Source organism: Puntigrus tetrazona, chromosome 7, assembly GCF_018831695.1.
Source record: "Puntigrus tetrazona isolate hp1 chromosome 7, ASM1883169v1, whole genome shotgun sequence".
Classification (NCBI taxonomy): Eukaryota; Metazoa; Chordata; class Actinopteri; order Cypriniformes; family Cyprinidae; genus Puntigrus; species Puntigrus tetrazona.
The window spans coordinates 20,900,417-20,921,386 of NC_056705.1; the positions used below are offsets into that span (position 1 = coordinate 20,900,417).

The window sequence follows — 20,970 nt, forward strand, 5'->3', positions numbered from 1 at the left end:
CTCCAGCGTAAAAAGAAAACCTTTCTTCTATACAATTCACCGAAGATGTGACATTAAACACGAGAGTTTAGCAGACAGCACATACCTATCCCTCCATGTCTGTCTGTGCTGCTGTCTGTCCGTCAGGGCGTTCAGTAAAATATCTGCCATCTCTCTCCTGTTCTCCTGTGCCGTGTTCTCGTCCTCCACCACAGCCAACAGCAGCTGAGTCTGCAAACAAACAACACAACTTAGAAGTTCAAACTAGAAATCACACAACGTCAGGTCCGGTCAGTCGGTCGGTCGGTCGGTTATGCCTAAAAACATTACACTATACACTGCACAAAAGTTTGGGATCAGTATTTCTTGTTTGTTTGTTAGTTAGTTCATTTTGAAAGAAATTACACAAAATTTAGAGGTACGACTGTTTTCAACATTGATATTAATGAGAAATATTTCTTAAGCGCCACATCAGCGTATGCAGCAAGATGATTTCTGAAGGATCGTGTGACTGGAGTAATGGCTGCTGAAAATTCAGCTTTGCCATGACAGGAATAAATTCTATTTTAAAACATAAACTTTTTTTTTTATATTTTGATAAGTTAAATAATATTTCACAATATTACACAACTGGGTACTATCATTGAATATACAGAAAACACAACAGCGATAACATTACGATAAAAGCATCAAGATTTGGTACAAAAATGTAATGTTCAATTTACACTGTATCCCTAGGTTGTCTCATATCTTACCAGTATGTGAATATGAAGAATTGTATATGTGTGTGTGTATATATATATATATATATATATATATATATATATATATATATATATATATATATATATATATATATATATTATTTTTTTTTTTTTTTTTTTTTTTTGTAGAATGTTATGCATTTCAAACAATCAGAAATTAGTAGTACACAACCATATCCATGAGTGAACATTAAGTAATAAATGACTGTCAGAAATATGGCAGCATAAAACCACTGTAAGCTTGCATAGCAACTCTGGCTCTTAATGGACCCGTCTATACTCAATAAAGAAACAACTGCTCTTATCTTGAAATAAAGAAAATGAAAAAAATCTAACTGTACTACAAATCCTGCAGACAAGCTCTTAGCCAGAGCTTAAACAAATCAATATACATTCATTCCCTTCATGTCAAAGGTCAAATCTATTCTTTGCTTATGCTGCTGACTCAATCTTACAAAAACTAATAATTAAGTCAGAATCAGAAACAGCAGGACAAAATTATATTTGCTTTGGAATGATGTTTCTTCGTGAATCATTTAAAAACAATAATAATAATAATAATAATATACATAAAACATATCAAATTTACACCAACATTTGAACGTTTGTGAAAGGTAAACATTTTTTAATAATGTTTGTGAAGTCTTTTATGCTCAGAAAAGCTGCATTTATTTGATCCAAAATACAATAAAACACTAATATTGGGAAATATTACAATTAATTATTATTATTATTTTTTTTATTTATGTAATGATAAAGGTTAATGATCAGAAATCATTGTAATATGCCCAAAAAACATTTCTTATTATTACCCATGATAAAAACTGGTGTGCTGCTCAATATTTTTGTGCTAACAGTGACTGTCAGTATTTTAATGCATGGAAAGTGTAAAACAATAGTATTTATTTGATCTTTTTACACATACACACGCACTGTAAATGTACTTAATCCTTTTAATCCTCCCTAAAAAGTATAATTTTCATACATTAATAAATAATCGTACACTAACACTTACTAATATTTTAATTTAACAACAAAAAAATAAACATTTAAAAAATATCTTTTAAAAACGAATCCGTGCTTCCATTCCTTTTAAAACGATGCAAAATGCCAAAGTCTCTCTCTTTCTCCATCTTCCTCTACAGTAGCAGGATCTGAAATGATTGACAGGCGAGGAAGCATACGCAAAAAGTGCTCTGAGCGCTGGTTCACCTCACCTGTTTCACTGCAATCTCTTTTTCTTTATTTCTTTTCATCCCCCGTTCATCCGTGAGACAGCACTTCTGTCTCTCGCTGAAGCATTACCTGTCAGCGGTCGTTACCTGTTAGACTCATCCCGTCTCAGAAAGCACTGGGTGAAAGAGTCTGCCAAGCCTAACTCAGACTACAGGGTCACGGGGTCAGCTGAATCACATTAGACTAAACATAGATGACACAACAACAGTGACTCACCGTGGTGTGTGTGTGTGTGTGTGTGTGTGTGTGTGTGTGTGAGAGAGCGAGAGAGAGAGAGAGAGAGAGAGAGAAAAAACTATGTGTTTAGTGTTTACAAGGTAGCTTGATGAGAGGAATTTTCACAACCAACTTACGTTTACCGCCCTATATATGTGGAGCTTATCTGTGCGTGTGCTTGTTTACCCCTGAATGACGGTAGCTGTCGTCAGATGGGTGATGTTGCGCAGTGCTCTTGGGTTCAGGACCACAGTGAAGAGGGTGAGACAGAGGGCAAGTGACTAACAGAGGCGGCTGTGTGTATTTGTATAAGGATACACACTTCAGGTTACCCCACGGTAACAGAGGGGAAGAATAAACACAAATGCACTCTCACCAGGACTGTGTGACAGGTACACCAGCCAACCATCGGCATCTAAAACACCAAACAAAAATCTGAACAGTTAGCGCCAAGCTAAGATAATGTACGTCATGAGGAAATGCATAACAGCAAGTGGGCAATCTCCATAAAACCTATATTTGACAAACACACGCACGTACACTACATTTACACAGCTGGACAGTATTTGATCAATTCATAAAACATATAGGAAGCATGGTAACAGTATTTATATATGTTTCACAGTATGTTTTTCTGTTTGATGGACTTACGAGTCGGAAATAAGTGCGCTCAAGGCAGTTTTATGATAATAGCATTAAAAAAATGCAATTTTCAGCATGTACTGTATGTATCATTCAAAAACTTTATAGTAACATTTAACTGCATAATTTATTTGGAACATCATTTACTGCAATTGAAACTAACTTTATCAAAATAAGGGCTGCACTCTCAATAATAAATGGCTTTTATTGGCAAAGGATGGACCTTTAACATGCCTGGGACCTTATTAAATGCAGAAAAGTTTCTTTTGATTTTTAAAATGTACTTTGAAATGGTTTGTTTAAGAAAGGTTTACTGACAGGTTCTTTGAAAAAAAAGATTATTATGTGGCATTACTGTAAAAGCACCCTTTCGGACTCATTATATTTAAGAATAGGGTAATAATCTGAACCTAATTTCTTCATCAAAAACACAACATATACTAACATCTGACAACCAAATGTATCTACATTTTAAACAGCATACCTATTGTTTCAGCTTTCAAAACCTAAATGTTTGGCTTTGGAAGAGCATATATTGTGTTCAAATATCTTTTTTAGGCCTTCTGTGCCCGTGCACATACACATATCTCATTATAGTTGGTGGGACATGTTTTAGGGGGAAGTTCTGTTATGTCCAGCACAGATGGTCCTCACCACAGCTGATGTACTGAAGCACTGTAAGGGCAACAACTACAGCAGACTACTGTGGAAGACTGAATCATACATGCCATGTTAAATGTGTAGAGCACAGACAATATATTTACACATGCATGTGTGTGTGTGTGTGTGTGTGTGTGATTGAGAGCTTGGCCTTTCAGCCAGATTGACCCTCTGATCTCTCTGAGGCTCATCAATTACCTCTCCCCTCAGAGCCAGCACGCTGAGAGAATGGATTATATGAAGTGTAAAACATTAGAAAAATGTGTTCACAACATCACAGCAATGTGTCCGAGGACAGAGGAGGGGACAGATAATAGAAACCCAGCTGCTGAAGAGCACTACGCAACAAGTGACAGCGTTTGAAGGCATTGTAGGGCAGCTCTGTGGGCCGCAGGCTTTTGTGCTGGAGACTGTGGCTCCTCTAGCCAGAGGCAACTGGACATATGCTTTTTGCTTGAGCTAATGAGGCAAAGGCTAAAAGCTTTGTTATTTTCTTTCTTTATCTGCCATGGTTTGTCTCTCTCTCTCTCTCTCTGCCTCTTGTAGGTGGGAACATTTTAAAAAGGCAACTGCAAACCAAAAGCGCCTGAGAACATCTCAAATCACTAAATCTGCTGCCTAATATGTCTATAGATCAAGAGTTTAATGATTTTACCACTCTTTGTGTATACGTAATATAAGCTCGAAAAATCTCTTCTGCAGAGCCGTTTCACCCAAAAGATTTAAACTACATCCAGAGAATGTAAACGGTATGAGTAAAAAAAAAAAAAGGCTCTACTAATAATTCAAGGAAAACCATGTTTTAAAGCAAAGTATTATGGAATTCTTTGCCTCGCTCCTACATTACTATATTCTGAATAATAATAATTATCTATTATATAAATTATCTGTTAATTATATTTAATTATCCACCACTATTATGTGTAATTAATTCATTATATTTATTATATTTATTATATGCAATTATTACATGCAGTTATATGGAAATATCCACAAATACTACTAAATGTCTAAGGTGAGTAAATGTTTTCATTTCATTTAAAGTTAAAGTCAAAAAGTGACTGCAAAGAAAAAATTCTGATTGAAATTTTCATTTCGAGAATCCCAAAGAAAGAAAGAAAACTGGGGTTTTCACAAATATTATACAGCACAACTGTTTTCAACATTGCTAATAATAAGAAATGGCTCTCAGAATGATTTCTAATGGATAATGTGACAGAAGCCTGGAGTATTGGCTGCTGAAAACTTAGCTTCTCTATATAACATTAACGACAAGTTTCCTTTTTAATTTACTGTACTTTTGATCAAATAAATACAGCCTTGGTGAGCTTTCACAAATCTTACTCCAAACGTGTAAATGGCAGTATGCATCTTTTATGGTCGGTTATGACAACTAATACAATATCGGCATCTTTAAAATCACTCTTCTCAATACTCTGTCTCTTGAATGCAGCACTTACTTGGTGACTTCATACCCACTTCCACTCTCTCTCACACACAAACATATGTATATACATATGCCTCATCTCTCTCCACCTCCATCTCCTTCTGGATCTGCCTGCTGATCAGAGATTAGAGATTAGCATCTTGTACCCACGTTTCTCCTGCCAGTGAAAGCTTTTGGCAGTGGGAGCGAGGCCAAAACCTCACTCTCTCCTCACTCCACACAGATTCATTTTCAGCACTTAAAGAATGTGAACTCTAGGCAGAGATTACCATCACACAGACCTGAAGCCATTTTCATTATGTGTCTTTTTTCCTACGGTGGCTGAAAAGCGACATTTGGGAAAAAGATTAACGTTGGCTTGCCACTAAAAGAACGAAACCCAACCCAAGTTGTACCGACTACAGTTTATGATGTTATAGGAGGCACCGTGTTGTGTAATTTATATGTCATCTAAACGCTGAAAATATCAGTAGTGAAGCGAATGAAGTAATATGCATCAGTGGTTTTGGGAAGCCTGAGGGCTGTTGTATAGCAGGACACATTTTTCCAATGAATTAACTATATATGAGTAAGTGTAACAAATAAGAGAAATTTCTTTCCAAAATCAGAGTTTAATACCTCCAGCGAGAATGCCTTAAGAAATATGTGCAGGAATCATTCACTATGACATGTAAGTATAATATTAGTGGGTAGACAGATACAAACAGACACTCGCATTAAGGACACCACAGGAAAGAGCAGATAATATTCATAGCCTGTACAAGCAAAACCTACTCATAAAAGCACAAAATCTGCTCGGAAGGCATAAAACCCTAATAAACAAACTCATTACCAAAATGGTAATGTAAATGAATAAGCTATAACAACTTATAAAATACCTTTGGTACCTAAAATACCAATACAGATAAGCCATTAAAATAATAAGCATTATTGATATTCCAAATATTTAATGTTTAAAATGATAATACAAAGTATTCGTGCTATTCTGAGGGTTACACACATCTTTGTTTTGGTATGTTTAATTGAAAGTGTAATATAGAGAATGAAAATGTAATAATAAATAAATGGGCAAATCGTTTGTCTCTTTACAAAAAGTGTTCTTGAATCCATTGCATACGATTCAAAATCGTAGTTTTCTAAAATCGTATGTTCCCCTAAAACATTTTTGATAGCTTCACATATTCACAAGTTACTTTCCTTTTTAATCATTGTTGTACAATGTACATTTTAAATGAATGAATGAATGAATATTTTCATCTAATTTTCATACATAGTTTAGTCTCATACATTTCAATGTGCAGTTATATTTTTGATTGTTTTCAAAACAAATATTTTACAGGTAAAGCCCAACTGTACTCTTATTAGTTTCAGGAATCCAACCGCTTCTATGATCTGTGGTCCTGAATGTTCATGTGCCGCTCAGGACCAATCTGCTACAATTCGGCAGTAGCATGTGATCTGACTTTCCTGTGGTCAAGCCTGCTCTGTTTCAGTGCAACATGCCGAATTAGCTTTCTAATCCCAATATCATCTGCCACTTTCCACAGCACCATATGAAAAAGAAAGAGAGAGAGGGAGGGAGAGAGAGAGAGAGAGAGAGAGAGAGAGAGAGAGAGAGAGAGAACGGAAGAGAGTTGAAAGCGAGGGGATCGTAACAGATTTCTACAGGAACATTTCCCCTTGGAGAGGGAGAGAGTGTTTACTATCAAACACATCTGTGTCTATTCATCTCAGCCAGAGTGTCATCCCTCGCTCTCAACTTCTGTCCAAACACAAACAAACAAACACAAAAACAAACACAAAGACTGCAACTTCTGAGTATGCATCAGCCACCAGACTGCACTCCTGCGTAACACACACAGACACGCTCTGAGCTCTCTTTCTCCCGGGCTCCTTTTATATCATCTTTTTTTCTTTCCCCCCTCTCCTAAAACCTCTCGAATTATCTGCAATATCTTCTTTATAATTCCTCTCTTTCTTTGCGATTTTTCAAGCGAATCCGACAATTTTACAGTGGCTTGGCATCAGGATCTCCCATTCTTCCCCTCATTGTTCTGAACCGTGGCTTAACTCGGTTAAGAGCCTCAACATGATAGCCAACCTGGTGACTCCGAGGAATTAAAAGAAGGGATAGAGAAGAAAGATAGACACATTTGACACTCAAAGGCGTATATCTACTAAATAAGGTCGGAGTGTACCTGACTACCGGAGGCGTTTCGTGTGCGTTTCTGTGGAATCTAAATGAAGCTTACTGTATATGTGTGGTGTTTGTGTGTGTATTCCCCCAGTAGTGATTAATCAGTCACGGTCCGTATGTAATTCCAGATCTTATTCCTCTTTCTTCAGCCGCTTATCTCGCTGATCAAGGAGCGAGCCGGAAAAACTGCAGAGTAAATAAATAAATAAACAAAGCGCTAAATAAACCCAGAGTGCAAGGAGGGTTTCGGGAGATAAGACAGATCAGGCATTATAAAGCACTTATTGGTTTTCTAAGAAAAATCAAAATTCAACTTCAAAGAATTCAGGGGCTGTCAGAGAACGTCTGCTCCTGCAAACACTGAGCTACATTCAACACCAGCAGAACAAGACTGAACCGTCTGCACATAATCACTCACACCACCATACTAATAAACATGCTAGAACCGGTCCGATTCTGTTTTTTTTTTTCTTCTTCGCATCTTCTGTGCTAAAATTTGTGGGATTTAGTTGATTTAACACGGTATTAATGTGGCAAATCGAGTACTACACTTTTATTGGTAGCTGAAAGCAATAAAACTAGTCAAATTATTAAATAAACAAACGTGGCCCAACTTTGGAAACACTGGTCATTCCAATCTTGTTGAAAGCTGCATCCACGCGAGCCTGCTAATGACACTCAATAATTAAAAAAATAAATATTTTCCATGAACCACGTTAAAAACCTATGTTATACAGTAAAATTTACAGGTTTTTTGCTTTAAAATTATTTTCAAATCAACATTAAAGGGAAAGCCTTTTTCTTTTGTATTAAATAACAATACACACTTTTTCAAAGGTTTGGGGTCAAGACTTAAGTTCGTTAAAAGTGACAGTTAAGATATCCATAAATGTTATTATTAAAGATTTTTATTTCAAATAAATGATGTTGTTTTGAACTTTCCTTTTATCAAGGAATCTTGAAAAAATACTTGCTACACAAGTTTTAAGCAGCTGAGCAGTCATTGTTTTGAAAAACTCACTTCATAAAAATAAGAAAAACAGAAATAAATTACATTCATTTAATGATTTATAAAATAAATGAATATTTTTTTCTATATAAATATATTGGACACACTTAATAATAAGGTCCAATTCTCGCTATTAACAAATCATTGCATGCGACGTACGTCTCAAACTCCTATTTTGCTGCTTATTAATAGTTAATAAGGTAGATGTTTAGGTATTGGGTGAGATTAGGGATATAGAATATAGCCATGCACAATATGTGTTTTATAAGTACTAATAAACAGCCAATATTTTAACACTAGGCATGCTAATAAGCTACTAGCTAATAAGCAGAATTGGTCGCTATACTAAAGTGTTACCAAAATATTTTATATTATTGCGTATTTTGATAACATTAATATTTTCTTACCACCTATTTCAAAAGGAATGTACATGCACAGCTTTTAAGTTTTTTAATTAAAGGTTTTAATTTATGCATGTGGAAAACAACAATAATAAAAAAGTACATCAATGATTAAAGATCTCGTGTAAAGGATTATTAGTATGTTAATTCTGGCCAAGAACATTCATATAACACAACATCTAATAGATCAAACATCATGTCTTAAACGTCTGAATCCACTAATCTGGCAAACTGTGGTAAGACCAGTGATTAGTTACACATCAAAATATTTAATCAATCCAGTAAGAGACTGACCGGACAACAGATTCTTTTCAGCATTGTCGGTGGTATATAACGTGTGGTGTTTCTGCCTGTTAGCCGACTGTATATAACTGCTCTTGTGGGGACCCATAAGGCTGTATGCGTGTACTTTTAAAAAAAAATCCCAAAGATTCCATCCCTACCACCACAAAAAAAAAAAATCCCACACACAAACCCACCGGTCTCCCCGCCTGTCCAAAGAATCTGTAAAAGCTTCTGTATGCAGGTACAAAGCCAGCGACCACTCTCTCTCTCTCTCTCTCTCCCTGTAGGTAGAAAACACAAACACACACACTCACAAACACAAGCACACAGCCTGCAAGTGGCATATCAGCGCATGAAATTCTCTAAAGGGGTTTAAGTATTTACCCTCCCCACTATCACGGCCTGCTAAAATTCAGCTTACCCTGTTCAATAAGGACTTCAAAGGGAATCATAAATACCTTTTGCCCGCAAATTCTACTGTACAGTGTTTCTCTCCTCGCCCCCCTTTTCCTGCTTCTTTTCTTCCCATTTTTCCCCCCATTCTCCAGTAAAAACCATCCCTTACTGTGAAATTTATTAGGAGCCTTTTATTCACCATTTATAAGTGTAATAAGAGAAATTGGGAGGTAATTTCTGCTGTTATTTAAGCAGGAGAGCCAAAGGAAAATGCAGGTAAACGAATCTGTAATTCATTCTGATCTGACAGGAAACAACTGTTGAGAGAAAAATATGCACCTAAAGAGAAAAGAGAAAGAAGTTGATGCCTTTTTTTTGTATATTAACTTGTAAAATAACTTGCAGACTGATTTAATATATGGTATTACTTATACATATTATTTATACATAATCATATATAACTGATATAACACACACACACACACACACATAGTGCTGTCAAACGATAATTGTGATGCATTGTAATTTCTTTTACATGATATATGTGTGCGTACTGTGTATATTTATTATGTATATATAAAGAATATATCCATACATGCACTTTGTAAATATTTAAATGAACATATGTATATTCACAATTCACAGTATTTACAAATACATTTAATATATAAAACTTTGTCTTGTTTACGCATACTACTTACGGTTTATGTGTATACATACATATATATATATATACACAATAATAATAATAATAAGATTTGTTGTCGCTACATTTTTTTAAAGATCTAATTTATTAGGTTACAGAAATCAGTAAAACATTGTCCCAGCTTGAATAGATAATATGAGATGTATATAAATGCCAAACCGAAAAGGGCTACATGGTAAAAAAAATACACAGTGGCCCTACAAAAGGCATTCTGGAATATGATGATGAAAATGCACAGCAAAGCTATTACATTTATAATGTTTTACAAACTCATCAAATAAGTGAATAGAGATTAATTGCCCCGGTCGACCTTAAAATAATTATCAGAACGAGGCAGCTCTAAACTAGATGAAATTGATACACTTGAATAATTAGATCCTTGGCACTGACCTACTGAAGTCAATAAAGGTTATTAAGGCCAATTGCTGTCTAAACGCATTAGAGACAGAGAGAAGCGCTCCGCACCACATCCAGCATTTCAGCGGCTATACGATAATCCCCTCACTGCGTCCGCCTCTCTCCCTTCTCCGCTGCCCTCACACACATATACACCCCCTATCCTCAGACACACTAAACCAGATTGGATTCGCTTAACCTTTCAGTGGCTTTGATCAAATGAGCTCACACTGCAATAACATTTACATTGACCCTCACTCTCACTCTCTCGCTGGGGAGAGAGGTCTTTACCTTCCTGTCTGCCACACACACGCGCACGCTAGGTCAATAACGTAATCAGATATCAATGGTGACCCCTGCAGTCATGATTGCTCGCTTTCTCTCGCTCGCTTTCTTTCATTGGACGGAGAGGATGAAATTATGAAACGGTCACTGTGAACGAGCCGACGCGCGAATAAAGACCAACACAAACACCACCGCAAAGGAACAGACGATGCAGCGAAACGACTCACTGTACCCGCAATCATAATAGTTTCTATTCAGTCTGAAAATAAACGTTTCAGCGCGCAATATTTGATGACTGCGTATGTGGCAGAAAGATAGAATAGACGCAGCGAGAGAGGGGGAAAAAAAAGCTTTTTGATGTGACGCTCTGAGCGACAGAAGTGGAAAAAGTGACAAATTAGACCTAAAACATCAGAATAAACCCACAACGCTGTTAACAGACCTGTCTCGCTCTCAGCCGTCTCGCTCTCAGCCCTGCAACCACGTACAAATGAAAGAAAAGAAATGCCTGGATGGTATTTAAAATATTTTGCATATAGCCAACTATCTCTCCTGAGCCAGGATAGACAGACCGAGAGAAAGAGAGAAAGAAAGTGTCATTGCTAAAAGCCTAAATAAATGCCAGTGGTGTATGAGGAGTACGATAGCTTCTCTGTAGGGACCCGACGTTCACCCGGTGTGTGTGTGTGTGTGTGTGTGTGAGAAATTGAGGAGAGGGACCTGAGACCTGATGTTTGATAACATTTAACTCATCTTATCAGAGCGCATTTAAATGCCTATCTTTATTCTTTTATTTCTGCTTTTCTATTATCCGCCATATTTCCTATGTTGTTTCCATTAAGAAGTTCAGATTAATTCATGAGGTACAGGTTGGAGAGAGAGAGAGAGAAGGGGGAAGACAGCCACAGAAAGAGCGAGAGAGAGTTGTTTTATCAGGATGTCATTCAAATGGAGGGGTGAAAATTTGCATCACAACAGCCTGAAGAGCAAGAGAGGGAGACACAAGAAAAGAGAAAGAAGGAAAACGAAAGAGAGAAACCCCCATGGGAGAGAAGCCGTTTTAATAAACAGCGAGAAGAGGGTGAACACACGGAGAAACACGCGGACCAGCCAACCTCGGACCTGCTCGGACTGCGGAAAAATCAAGAAGAGCGCGGGAAGGCCAAAGAGACAATTCCCAAGAATCTAGATAAACACGTGTCTCTGGAAAATGCCATGACTGTGTGCTGAAATCATACTTAAATGAATTTAAATCAGCCATGGAAATATCAGATATTAGGAATTCAAATGAATATTTATTTTCTAACCGCTTTCACATTCATGAGCTATTTATTCAAGCTCTAACAATCCTACAAATTCAATATTTGTTTAACTAATAAAATGCAGAAAGTGGCTTGATCAGGTTAAACTAAATGCACCCACAATTTCAAAAATATAAATAATAAAAAAGAAGTAGTGAGAATTAAAGGTGGATTTGCAAAAAGAAAAAAATAGCTAGATGAATGGATGTCGCAAAATGTGTATTTATGTTTTCTCCTCGTGCTTTCTACTGAACATTTTTTCGTGATTTATATGGTAAAATATAATAAAATATAATACAATATATAATATAATTTCTTACATGTAACATTCAGTTTTTATATTGTTGTAAAATTTAAAAATGCATATATTTACAACACCGATGTAATTCACGAAACACTATGCCACTTACATAATATTGACTAAAACAAAACTAAATCTGTTTACAGTTTAACCCATAATGCATATCTAAAATGTTTTAATATACGGGGTGGATACCAGCACTTCTAAATCGTGTGTCTTGACAGAGGGAGACTAGTATCTCACAGAGAGACCGTCTCACCCCTTAATACACACTCACAAACACACACACGGACTGGTCCTTAGCCCCAGCAGCACATTAGATGTGATTACTGCTCAAAGAGCGAGAGAAAGACAGAATATGATGATACAACAGTGCCCCCTACTGAAAGTGACTGCAGCTCTGAGAGCAGAGCTGTGCTGAACACATACAAACGCATATGGACCAAACGTGTACCCAACAGACAGTACTGATCAGCTGTGTTAGTCTAGATTTAAATAACCTCTGTGCATCCTGCACTACAGAGAGCCCGGATGCCGCTCTGCATATCGGGGTCATCTGCGGGCAGAAGAGTTAATATTGGGACAGGCAGTGTCTAAAAGAACTAATGCAGCAGCGAATAACTTTGGCCAGTAAATATTTAAAACTACAACATTATGTGGTTTAAAATCAAATCGAATTTTCTGAACTGCACTTATGCGACGTGAGCATTTCAGCCATCTAGAAATACAAACTTTTACAGAAAACAACAAGCCGCATACCTAAGTGAAAAATGTAACCTCATTGGTTTAAACTTGGATACCTAAAGATTATTTTTTTTGATTCATAACAGCACATAGACAATATCTATGTGGATCAGTCCTCATATTAAGCCAAAGACAATTTTTTTTTTAATGCCATGTAAAGAGGTAAAATAAGGGATAGGTCTTATGATTGTAAAATAATAGGACTAGGTCTTATGATTGTGTTAAAACAGATTTTCAAAATCCATTCTGTACTTCCTATTCTCTCATTCCATCTGCACACTTGTTTCGCATTTACCGCATGTTTTGTTTGGTTTAAATATTGTAAAATGTGTTAAGCAGTGCTGGGATTACAACACTGTAGTGGTAGCTGAAAGCATAATCAAATTAGCCAAAATATTTCGTAAACAAACTCGCACATGTAGAGCTAAATGTCAGACGCTGAACTCAGCTGCAATCTGGGCACAGATTCTGTGCAGGCCTGCTTACAGTTCACTATATCACTCTTACCATTCGCTCCATTTCCTTCCAGTCTTTCTCCATCTGTTCCATGGGTTTAGTCCACCAGCTGCAGAATCGAGCGTAACGCCGGCCCTGGAACCAGTACTGCCTCAGCCATTCAAACTCCACCTAAAAAAGGAGCAACGTGGGGTGAAAATGTTAAAGTTGCACTCTATACTGGAGACAACCAAAGAACTGCAAATTCACATCTTTTTTTTCTAAAATGATTATCTTTTTTTTTTTCTTTCACTAATTGTTATCGTTGTCTGGCATTGGTTGGATACAGGTAGCCCTGCTCTAAACTTATTATCCATAAAATATATACATAAAGTGTGTGTGTGTGTATAAACAATATAATAAATTTAATTAAAATTTGTAATTAAAATTTTTATTAAATTTTTATTCATATTTTATTTGTTATATTTTTTTCGTTTTGAACTAATATTGTTTACTGTATAATGCTTTACTTTATATAAATAAACATGCCCTACCTAAAGAAAATAAAAGCATAATGTTGATATTAAAATTCTGGCTAATATGATATTATCATAATTATTGCCATGTCATTGCTGAAAAATAACGTCTGGTCTATTTTAATAAACAAATAAATAGTGTATAAAACACATCTGTCTTTCAGTAAAGTAGTCGGTTTTTTTATGCTATTTTTTGTAAATACATTTTTAAAAATGTAAAAAATAAATAAATGCTATAAGTAAATTTAGACATTTTATAATAATATTAAATCATTGAAATAACTCAATTGAAAGTAACAATAAAATAAAAACATTTGCCAATAAGATTTAAGCTTTTAAGTCACATGTTTGGAATCCTCATTCCACATATGCTTCAGGCAAAAGATCACCCCAAAATTATTATTTTATTCATGTATTTATTTTTAACTCACCCTAGCTCATGTCGTTCCAAACACTTATAAGTTTCCATCCGTTGAACAGATAAATATTTCTTGAGGACTGCTGGTAATCAAGCAATTAATGGTCCCCACTGACTTCATTCCCTGCTATTGAAGTCACTGGGGACCAACAACAAAATATCTTCCACTGTGTTCAACACAAGAAAGGTTTCTTACAGGTTTGGAATGACAAGACGATGAGTAAACGATGACAAAATTCATTTTTGGGTGAGCTATTCCTTTAATACCATTCACTGGTTTCTAAAATGTAAGAACAATTTAAAAAGCTAGCGAAAGCGAAAAAGCATTTCGCCTTCCTGTACAAGAGAAGCATTCGAAAACCAGGCCGATGAAGTCCAGTCCTTGAACAAGAGGTCAAACCATAGCAAGCAGCTGACATCTACTTCACAACGACTAAAAAAAAACAGCGGTAAAGTGTGTTTGATAGTCTGTAAAATGCGGTTGTTGGACAAAAATGTTCTGTGCTCCAGTCATTCTTCACTATCCCTCACTCTGGCCTACGTGTAGTGTATTATATCAACACGCTCTGAAACAACAGCAATCCAGACGTCCATCCATTTATCAAACTCTATCCATCCATCAGTGGGCAATTTAGCAGCAGAACAGAGCCGTGGAGGGAACCGTGCGCTAGTCACCTGAGTCGGTGAGGTGGGGAGATGGGGGAAGGACATTTATATGGGGTGGTAGGAGTGATTTTCAAAACTAAACACCCACGTTAAGGTCACGCTAACAAGGGAACGCAGATAGCCCCGCGCACTCTTAGAGGACAATGGATGCAGAACAAAATCACACACACCCATCTGTAACCGCACACATAAACAAACCGCTTGCTTTGTACTCGACGTCTTTGCATTTTCGTGCGCCGCTGATCAAAACGGTGTCATCACGATAGGAAGGGGGATGATGACATCTGCATTTCCTGTTTTCCTGTTTGTTGTTTCGCTTCCTTTGTTTATGTCTGCTTCTACGTAACACCCAGGAGAGACGTAAAGATTTATCACACGCGCCGAAAACATCTCACCTACACACACTTCTCTTTCCTTTCCTCCTCAGTCGGCTTCTTTTCGTTCTTTACTTCATTGCTTTCATTCTTCATCCCATCAATCTCTCACTTTCTCTCTCTACAGGGAGCAACAGAATCCACCACAGGCTCTCAGCCTCTCTCCTCTGGGAATCTCCCAATCTTTGACTCTTTTGAAGTGATGAGTTAACCCTCCTAAGGATGCTTAATGTAGCCACGTGCACGTGTGTATCTGTGTCTGCCCCAAATGTAAATGTAAGCACCTCACATTTGCCCTCCCACAACAGTTGAACAAAGCACTGCTCCAAAATTCATTCTCCAAACAACAGGCCCCTCTGCGCCTTAGCTAAGAGTTACAACTAAACAACACGCCGAAAACACAACAATAGAACAGCAACCTGAACATCCACTGTGTCTCTTTACTGGATTTCACTGAACAGTTGGGTCTGGAGCAACTGAATGACGTAAAAGTACTCAATTTTTTAGGGGGGATACAGAGTAACATATTTTAGACACAATATTAGCAGCTACTGTGTTAATGAAAGGAATGTTTTTTTTTTTTTAAAGCTAAATATATATTTAAAAAATACATGACAAAGTGACAAATTTATAATTCAATTCTAAGAATGAATATATGCACATATATACACACGCACACAGACATACATATAAGAAGAGATATGAATGAGTTTTTGATGTTGTTGTTTATTTTTTACCCTAGTCAACAACAAATAAAACAACAACAACAACAACAACAACTGCAATTTAATTAGTAGGAATGCACAATGGAAAAAAAAAAATGCAGGATCACGATTCATCTCATCCAAAAAAGAAAAAAGTTTTTGTTTACTCAATAAATATACACACTACACACATATATATGTATACACACACATACAGTATATATTTTGGAAATATTTACATGAATATACATTTACACAAACATGACATTTTAATTAAATATACACATGTATATGTGTGTATTTTTATATATATATATATAATATACACACAATACACACACGTATATATTATGTAAACAATAACTTCTATTTTGGATGTGATTAACCACAGTTAATCTTTGACAACACTATATACTATATATAATTCATATATAATCATTCATTCACCTACCTATATATATATATATATATATATATATATATATATATATATATATATATATATATTTATTTATTATTTATATAGCATTCTACAGAAAATTTGTCAATTTTGTAAATATACATTATTATATATATATTATACTTATTTTAAAAGAAAACTATAGATAGCTATACATCTAGTTTGATTTCGTGCATGATAGTTGAAAAAAAAAAAAAAACCTAAGATATAATGTCAAACCATAAAAAAATATTTTCTTAATAAAACATAAGCTTGTGGCAAATATGGAAAAAATAAATAAACAAAAACTTACCTGCGAAAACATTGGCAGAGCGAGCAAAAATAGTAGCAGCCCAACTTAATTTATTTTTGAGCCCTCAGTAGTATGTTTAGTATCAAGAGTAAAATGTAATATGTGTGTATATATTTTGTTTTCACATTCTGAATAACTGGTGTGGACAGGTCATTAATCTGTCGGACCATAAAACCGCACACCTGACTCTCTTATTCTGCTTCATAAATACCTGTGTTGGCTATCACTTTATAAGCATTCAAACTGGCTTGAACAGGATCATCTTTAGTTGGACAGAGATCAGACACCAAGGGTTCACTTTCACATATGGCCGTCTTCAAAGAAATGCTACACTTTGTTTTGGTTCAAACCTACAATCGCTTCAGACCAATGTCGACCGCTGACAGCCTCTCTACGGACGCCGGAGGCTACAAATGCTAGCAGCCGCTTTTGTGTCTGTCGTTCCCCCCCGTGCTGATTGTCTGTCTGTCCTTCTGCGTTGAAAGCCCACACAGCGCCGAGAGCTTTGAGCCAACATGGAGGCCAGTTTCCCGCAGAGCAGGCCTGCAACAGGCACAGAGCTGGAAACTATGCGACTGGCATTTAGAGCCAAGCCGTCTGCTGCTGTGAGGTACTGAGACTAAATGCCACCTGCATATGCTGGAGGGAGAAAGAGAGAGAGAGGAAACAGACAGAAACAAAAGGCTTTCAGTGACAGGTGGAGAGTCTGTCTGCCTATATTTCCAGCTGAACGTGGCGGTGACTACTAGTTAGCTACGCTACTGGTCAGGTGCTCATCACGGTGACCTGTGGATATAGCACTGTGCCATTTTATAGATCAAATGGGTTCAAGATTTCTAGATATCTTTCACACAAGGCTCACTGTTAGGACTACTAATCAATTTCAGCAGAGCACCCTCGAGTCCAGCACTGCTGACACTCAATCAATAAAGGCCAGTCTGTGCTGTTTGCTCTGTCAACCCACATATACACACATATGAATAAAGAGCCATGTACGTGAGTGCACATCAGCGCAGACAATGAGAATTACAGACGAGACAAACGGGAGAACATATAACTAAAGTATTCGGTCACATAACCTTAAAGGAAATCGCTTTTTGGTTTATTCCATAAATGCGTTAAGTGTAAAGTTTAAGCTTTTCTTTTTATAATTCAATTTCACAATTAAAAAAAAATTAAAAATGGCATGGCTGGAAGCACGCCTCCTACATAGAAGAATACAAACATATCTAGTGCTTATGCAAAACTGGTGCTTTCTGAACGGTTGAAAGCGTTTGCATAAAAATACTTTGAAAGAAAATCTGATTACTGATGTTAAACTTGAATATGTGTAAGTAAATGAGATTTGAAAGCGATGGTGGACAGAGGATTTTCGGCAAATAACGACAATCTGCGCACAAAGCTACCATCGTATGGCATCAGAAGTCTTGGAATAATGCACACAGACAATAACAGTCATAATATACAGACAATAACAGCGGTATTATATCTATATCACATCTATATGTATATGTATATGTATGTGTATGTGTGGTAGCGAGGGGAGCAAACGACAGATACAGTGGGACTGTCGTCAAACCCCGGAGAGGCTTTTATTGAATAAAAAATAATAAGAAATAAAGTGTCAAAGGGGAAAAAGTGTCAAAAAAATAACAGGGGAACTGGTGTCCTCGTCATGCTGAGGGGTTTGTGAGGGTAAGGGTCCGGGTAAGGGGCGGAGTCCGGCAGTCGTACACGCTCCCCTTTCAGGTTTGGGCACAAGAGGTGACAGCTTCGTCCTTCTTGGCCCATGGCACTTCTAAGGAAATGAATAGCCCGAGCTCAGACTTTAACAGCGGCAGTGATGAGACGTTATTCACTTCAGGTGTGCCAGACCTGACCATTTCTGCGCCCCTCCTCTCACACACAACCACTCCCATCAGGAGCCCGGTGAAGGGAGATTGAGTGAAGGGCAGGGAAATAATGGAGAGGGTGGTGATGATAACTAGAGCAGACAGCCGACTTGCCACAGTGTGTAATATATATGCATATAAATATAAATACACAATATATATATATACACACATATACAATATGCACAGGATGCAAACTACGTACACTCTTCTGTCAGCTGCGATACCTTTAGATTTGATAAAAAACAGCACATCCTTGGCACACAGAAGAGCGTACGTAGTTTGCGTTCTGTGGATATTGTTGTTGCACAGAAGTTGTTATATTAATTTTCTTAGCATATAAGAAGCATTCTCACCACTTCATCATATTTAGATCGAAGCACAGATGGCAGATGGAGTATTCTGATGATGTGTTTCATACTTCACTGCCTGCCGGTTTTCATCCAAAATATTATAATCATGTTCCAAAGACAAACTAAGCTTTTACTGGTTTGGAACGACATGGGGCAGTGATTAATGACAAAATTTTCATTTTGGCATTTAGCACTTATTGCCACCTGTCATAAAATTGAAAAATACGTCGAAGACAAGGAAGAGCATGCTGGAGGAGAAGACAATAAAAAAAGTGACACAATCTACCCTCGCCTAAAAATCTGATTTTTTGGAATCAAAAGAAAGTTGTGCTTTGAACAGCTGATTAAAATGCACTGTTAACCAATATTTACAAAAACTCTTTCTTCTTCCTTATACTTGTGTATGATTCATTAGTTTAAATAAACGCCAATATTTTTTGCATTTTTTCTATAGACATTTGGATACTATAGTTTTTGTTAATCATTTTATCTATGACGGTCACGTAGCGAATATGCGATTGTGTGAACGGCATACAAGATGGACCACTTTTTGTGCTTTTTGTGTCTATATTTGAAATTTCTCAGCCCCTGGCACTTTCTACTTTCACTGTATATGAAAGAGTTGGTCATTTCTTCCCACAAAACAAAGTATGCCATACAGGTTTGGAACAACATGAAGGTAATGTCGACAATTTTCATTTTTTAAGGCGAAAAAGGCCCCTCAGTCCAACATGTTTGCAGAAGACCCTGCAAACCCAAACCTTGGGAGTGAGAGATGCATAGAGGAGAAAAAGATCTTTCCCAACAACCTCCCTTAAACCTCCACCGACCCTAAACACACAGGTAAACATTCACCTTTATCAGCATCAATGGACGAACACGCTCCATTAATCCTACACACTGCAGATCTTTTACAGATCCCCCATCAGGGGCTGCTTACCGCAATCTCCATGCAGTCCACCTCGCTAAACAAGAGCTAGACGCTGAGCCCTGCTAGAACAGCATGCTGGGATAAAAACGAGTATCAATAATAAATAATACAATAATACATCATTTAAGAACCCACAGAGGCCCTCATGGGCAGTTTCAACAAAATAGCCTCAATCAGGTCAGAGTGTTGAGGTCGGTAACCTCTGGGGAAGCTGCTGCCCCCGGGCAGGGGTGTATATATAAATATATATATATATAGCACTTTATATTTTGATGGGGGTTTTAAGGTGCTGAGTTGTAATCCAGGTGAGGTGGGGTTCAACAGAGACTTACACAAGGCCGCACTGATAGTTAGGCCCTCTGAAAGAGCTATTGTTTGGGGTTTGAAAAATTAATGCCAAGTACAACCTTTAAAACACCTCCAAGCAACCTCATCTGTTATGGCCTGAGACACGCATTTGGGATTTGATGTTATGAGAACATTGCTGCATCGAACACACACCTCGTTGTGGATGTCTTCAATGCGCTGGAGGGTGGAGGGGAGGAGGGACTTCAGGCTCTTGGTGTTCTTCTCGGGGTCGGTGTGTAAATACTCCAAGGCCTCTGAGCAGCGTTTCTTTATGTAGTCCAGCGTTCCTGTACAAGACTACAGGAACGTGACAGATAATAGTGTGATATTTACTTCGAAGCCAGACATACAGAGATGCTGTTTGAGGATTTAACATGAACAGTGATGATCGGGGCAGCTGGAGGGGCGACCACTCACCTGTACGACTCTGTGAGTTGAGCTGAATCTAGCCGTGTCTCCAGCCAGTACACAGTGCTGATGCGTCCGATTCAGATCATCTACAGCCACACACAGACAACAGAAGAAACATACTTCAGTATTAGTATGAACCTAGGAATAGGAGCAATTGTGTTTGTTTTATGGAGTTTTATTATATC

The 20,970-nt window shown here is 37.1% G+C and overlaps 1 protein-coding gene across 2 annotated transcripts in view; it reads right to left on the reverse strand.

The window, feature by feature from the left end:
* Positions 1-20,970, reverse strand: part of fto (FTO alpha-ketoglutarate dependent dioxygenase) — a 115,357-nt gene that overhangs the window by 65,802 nt on the left and 28,585 nt on the right. Inside the window, exons 5-8 of one of the 2 annotated variants that reach the window (XM_043245498.1) lie at positions 20,792-20,871; positions 20,528-20,671; positions 13,473-13,592; positions 86-210 (exon numbers count right to left, since the gene is read on the reverse strand). In XM_043245498.1, coding sequence (XP_043101433.1) covers positions 86-210; positions 13,473-13,592; positions 20,528-20,671; positions 20,792-20,871 — 469 coding nt within the window. Of the gene's footprint in view, positions 1-85; positions 211-13,472; positions 13,593-16,812; positions 17,490-20,527; positions 20,672-20,791; positions 20,872-20,970 lie in introns of those variants that run through there. The other variant, XM_043245499.1, reaches the window with a different exon arrangement.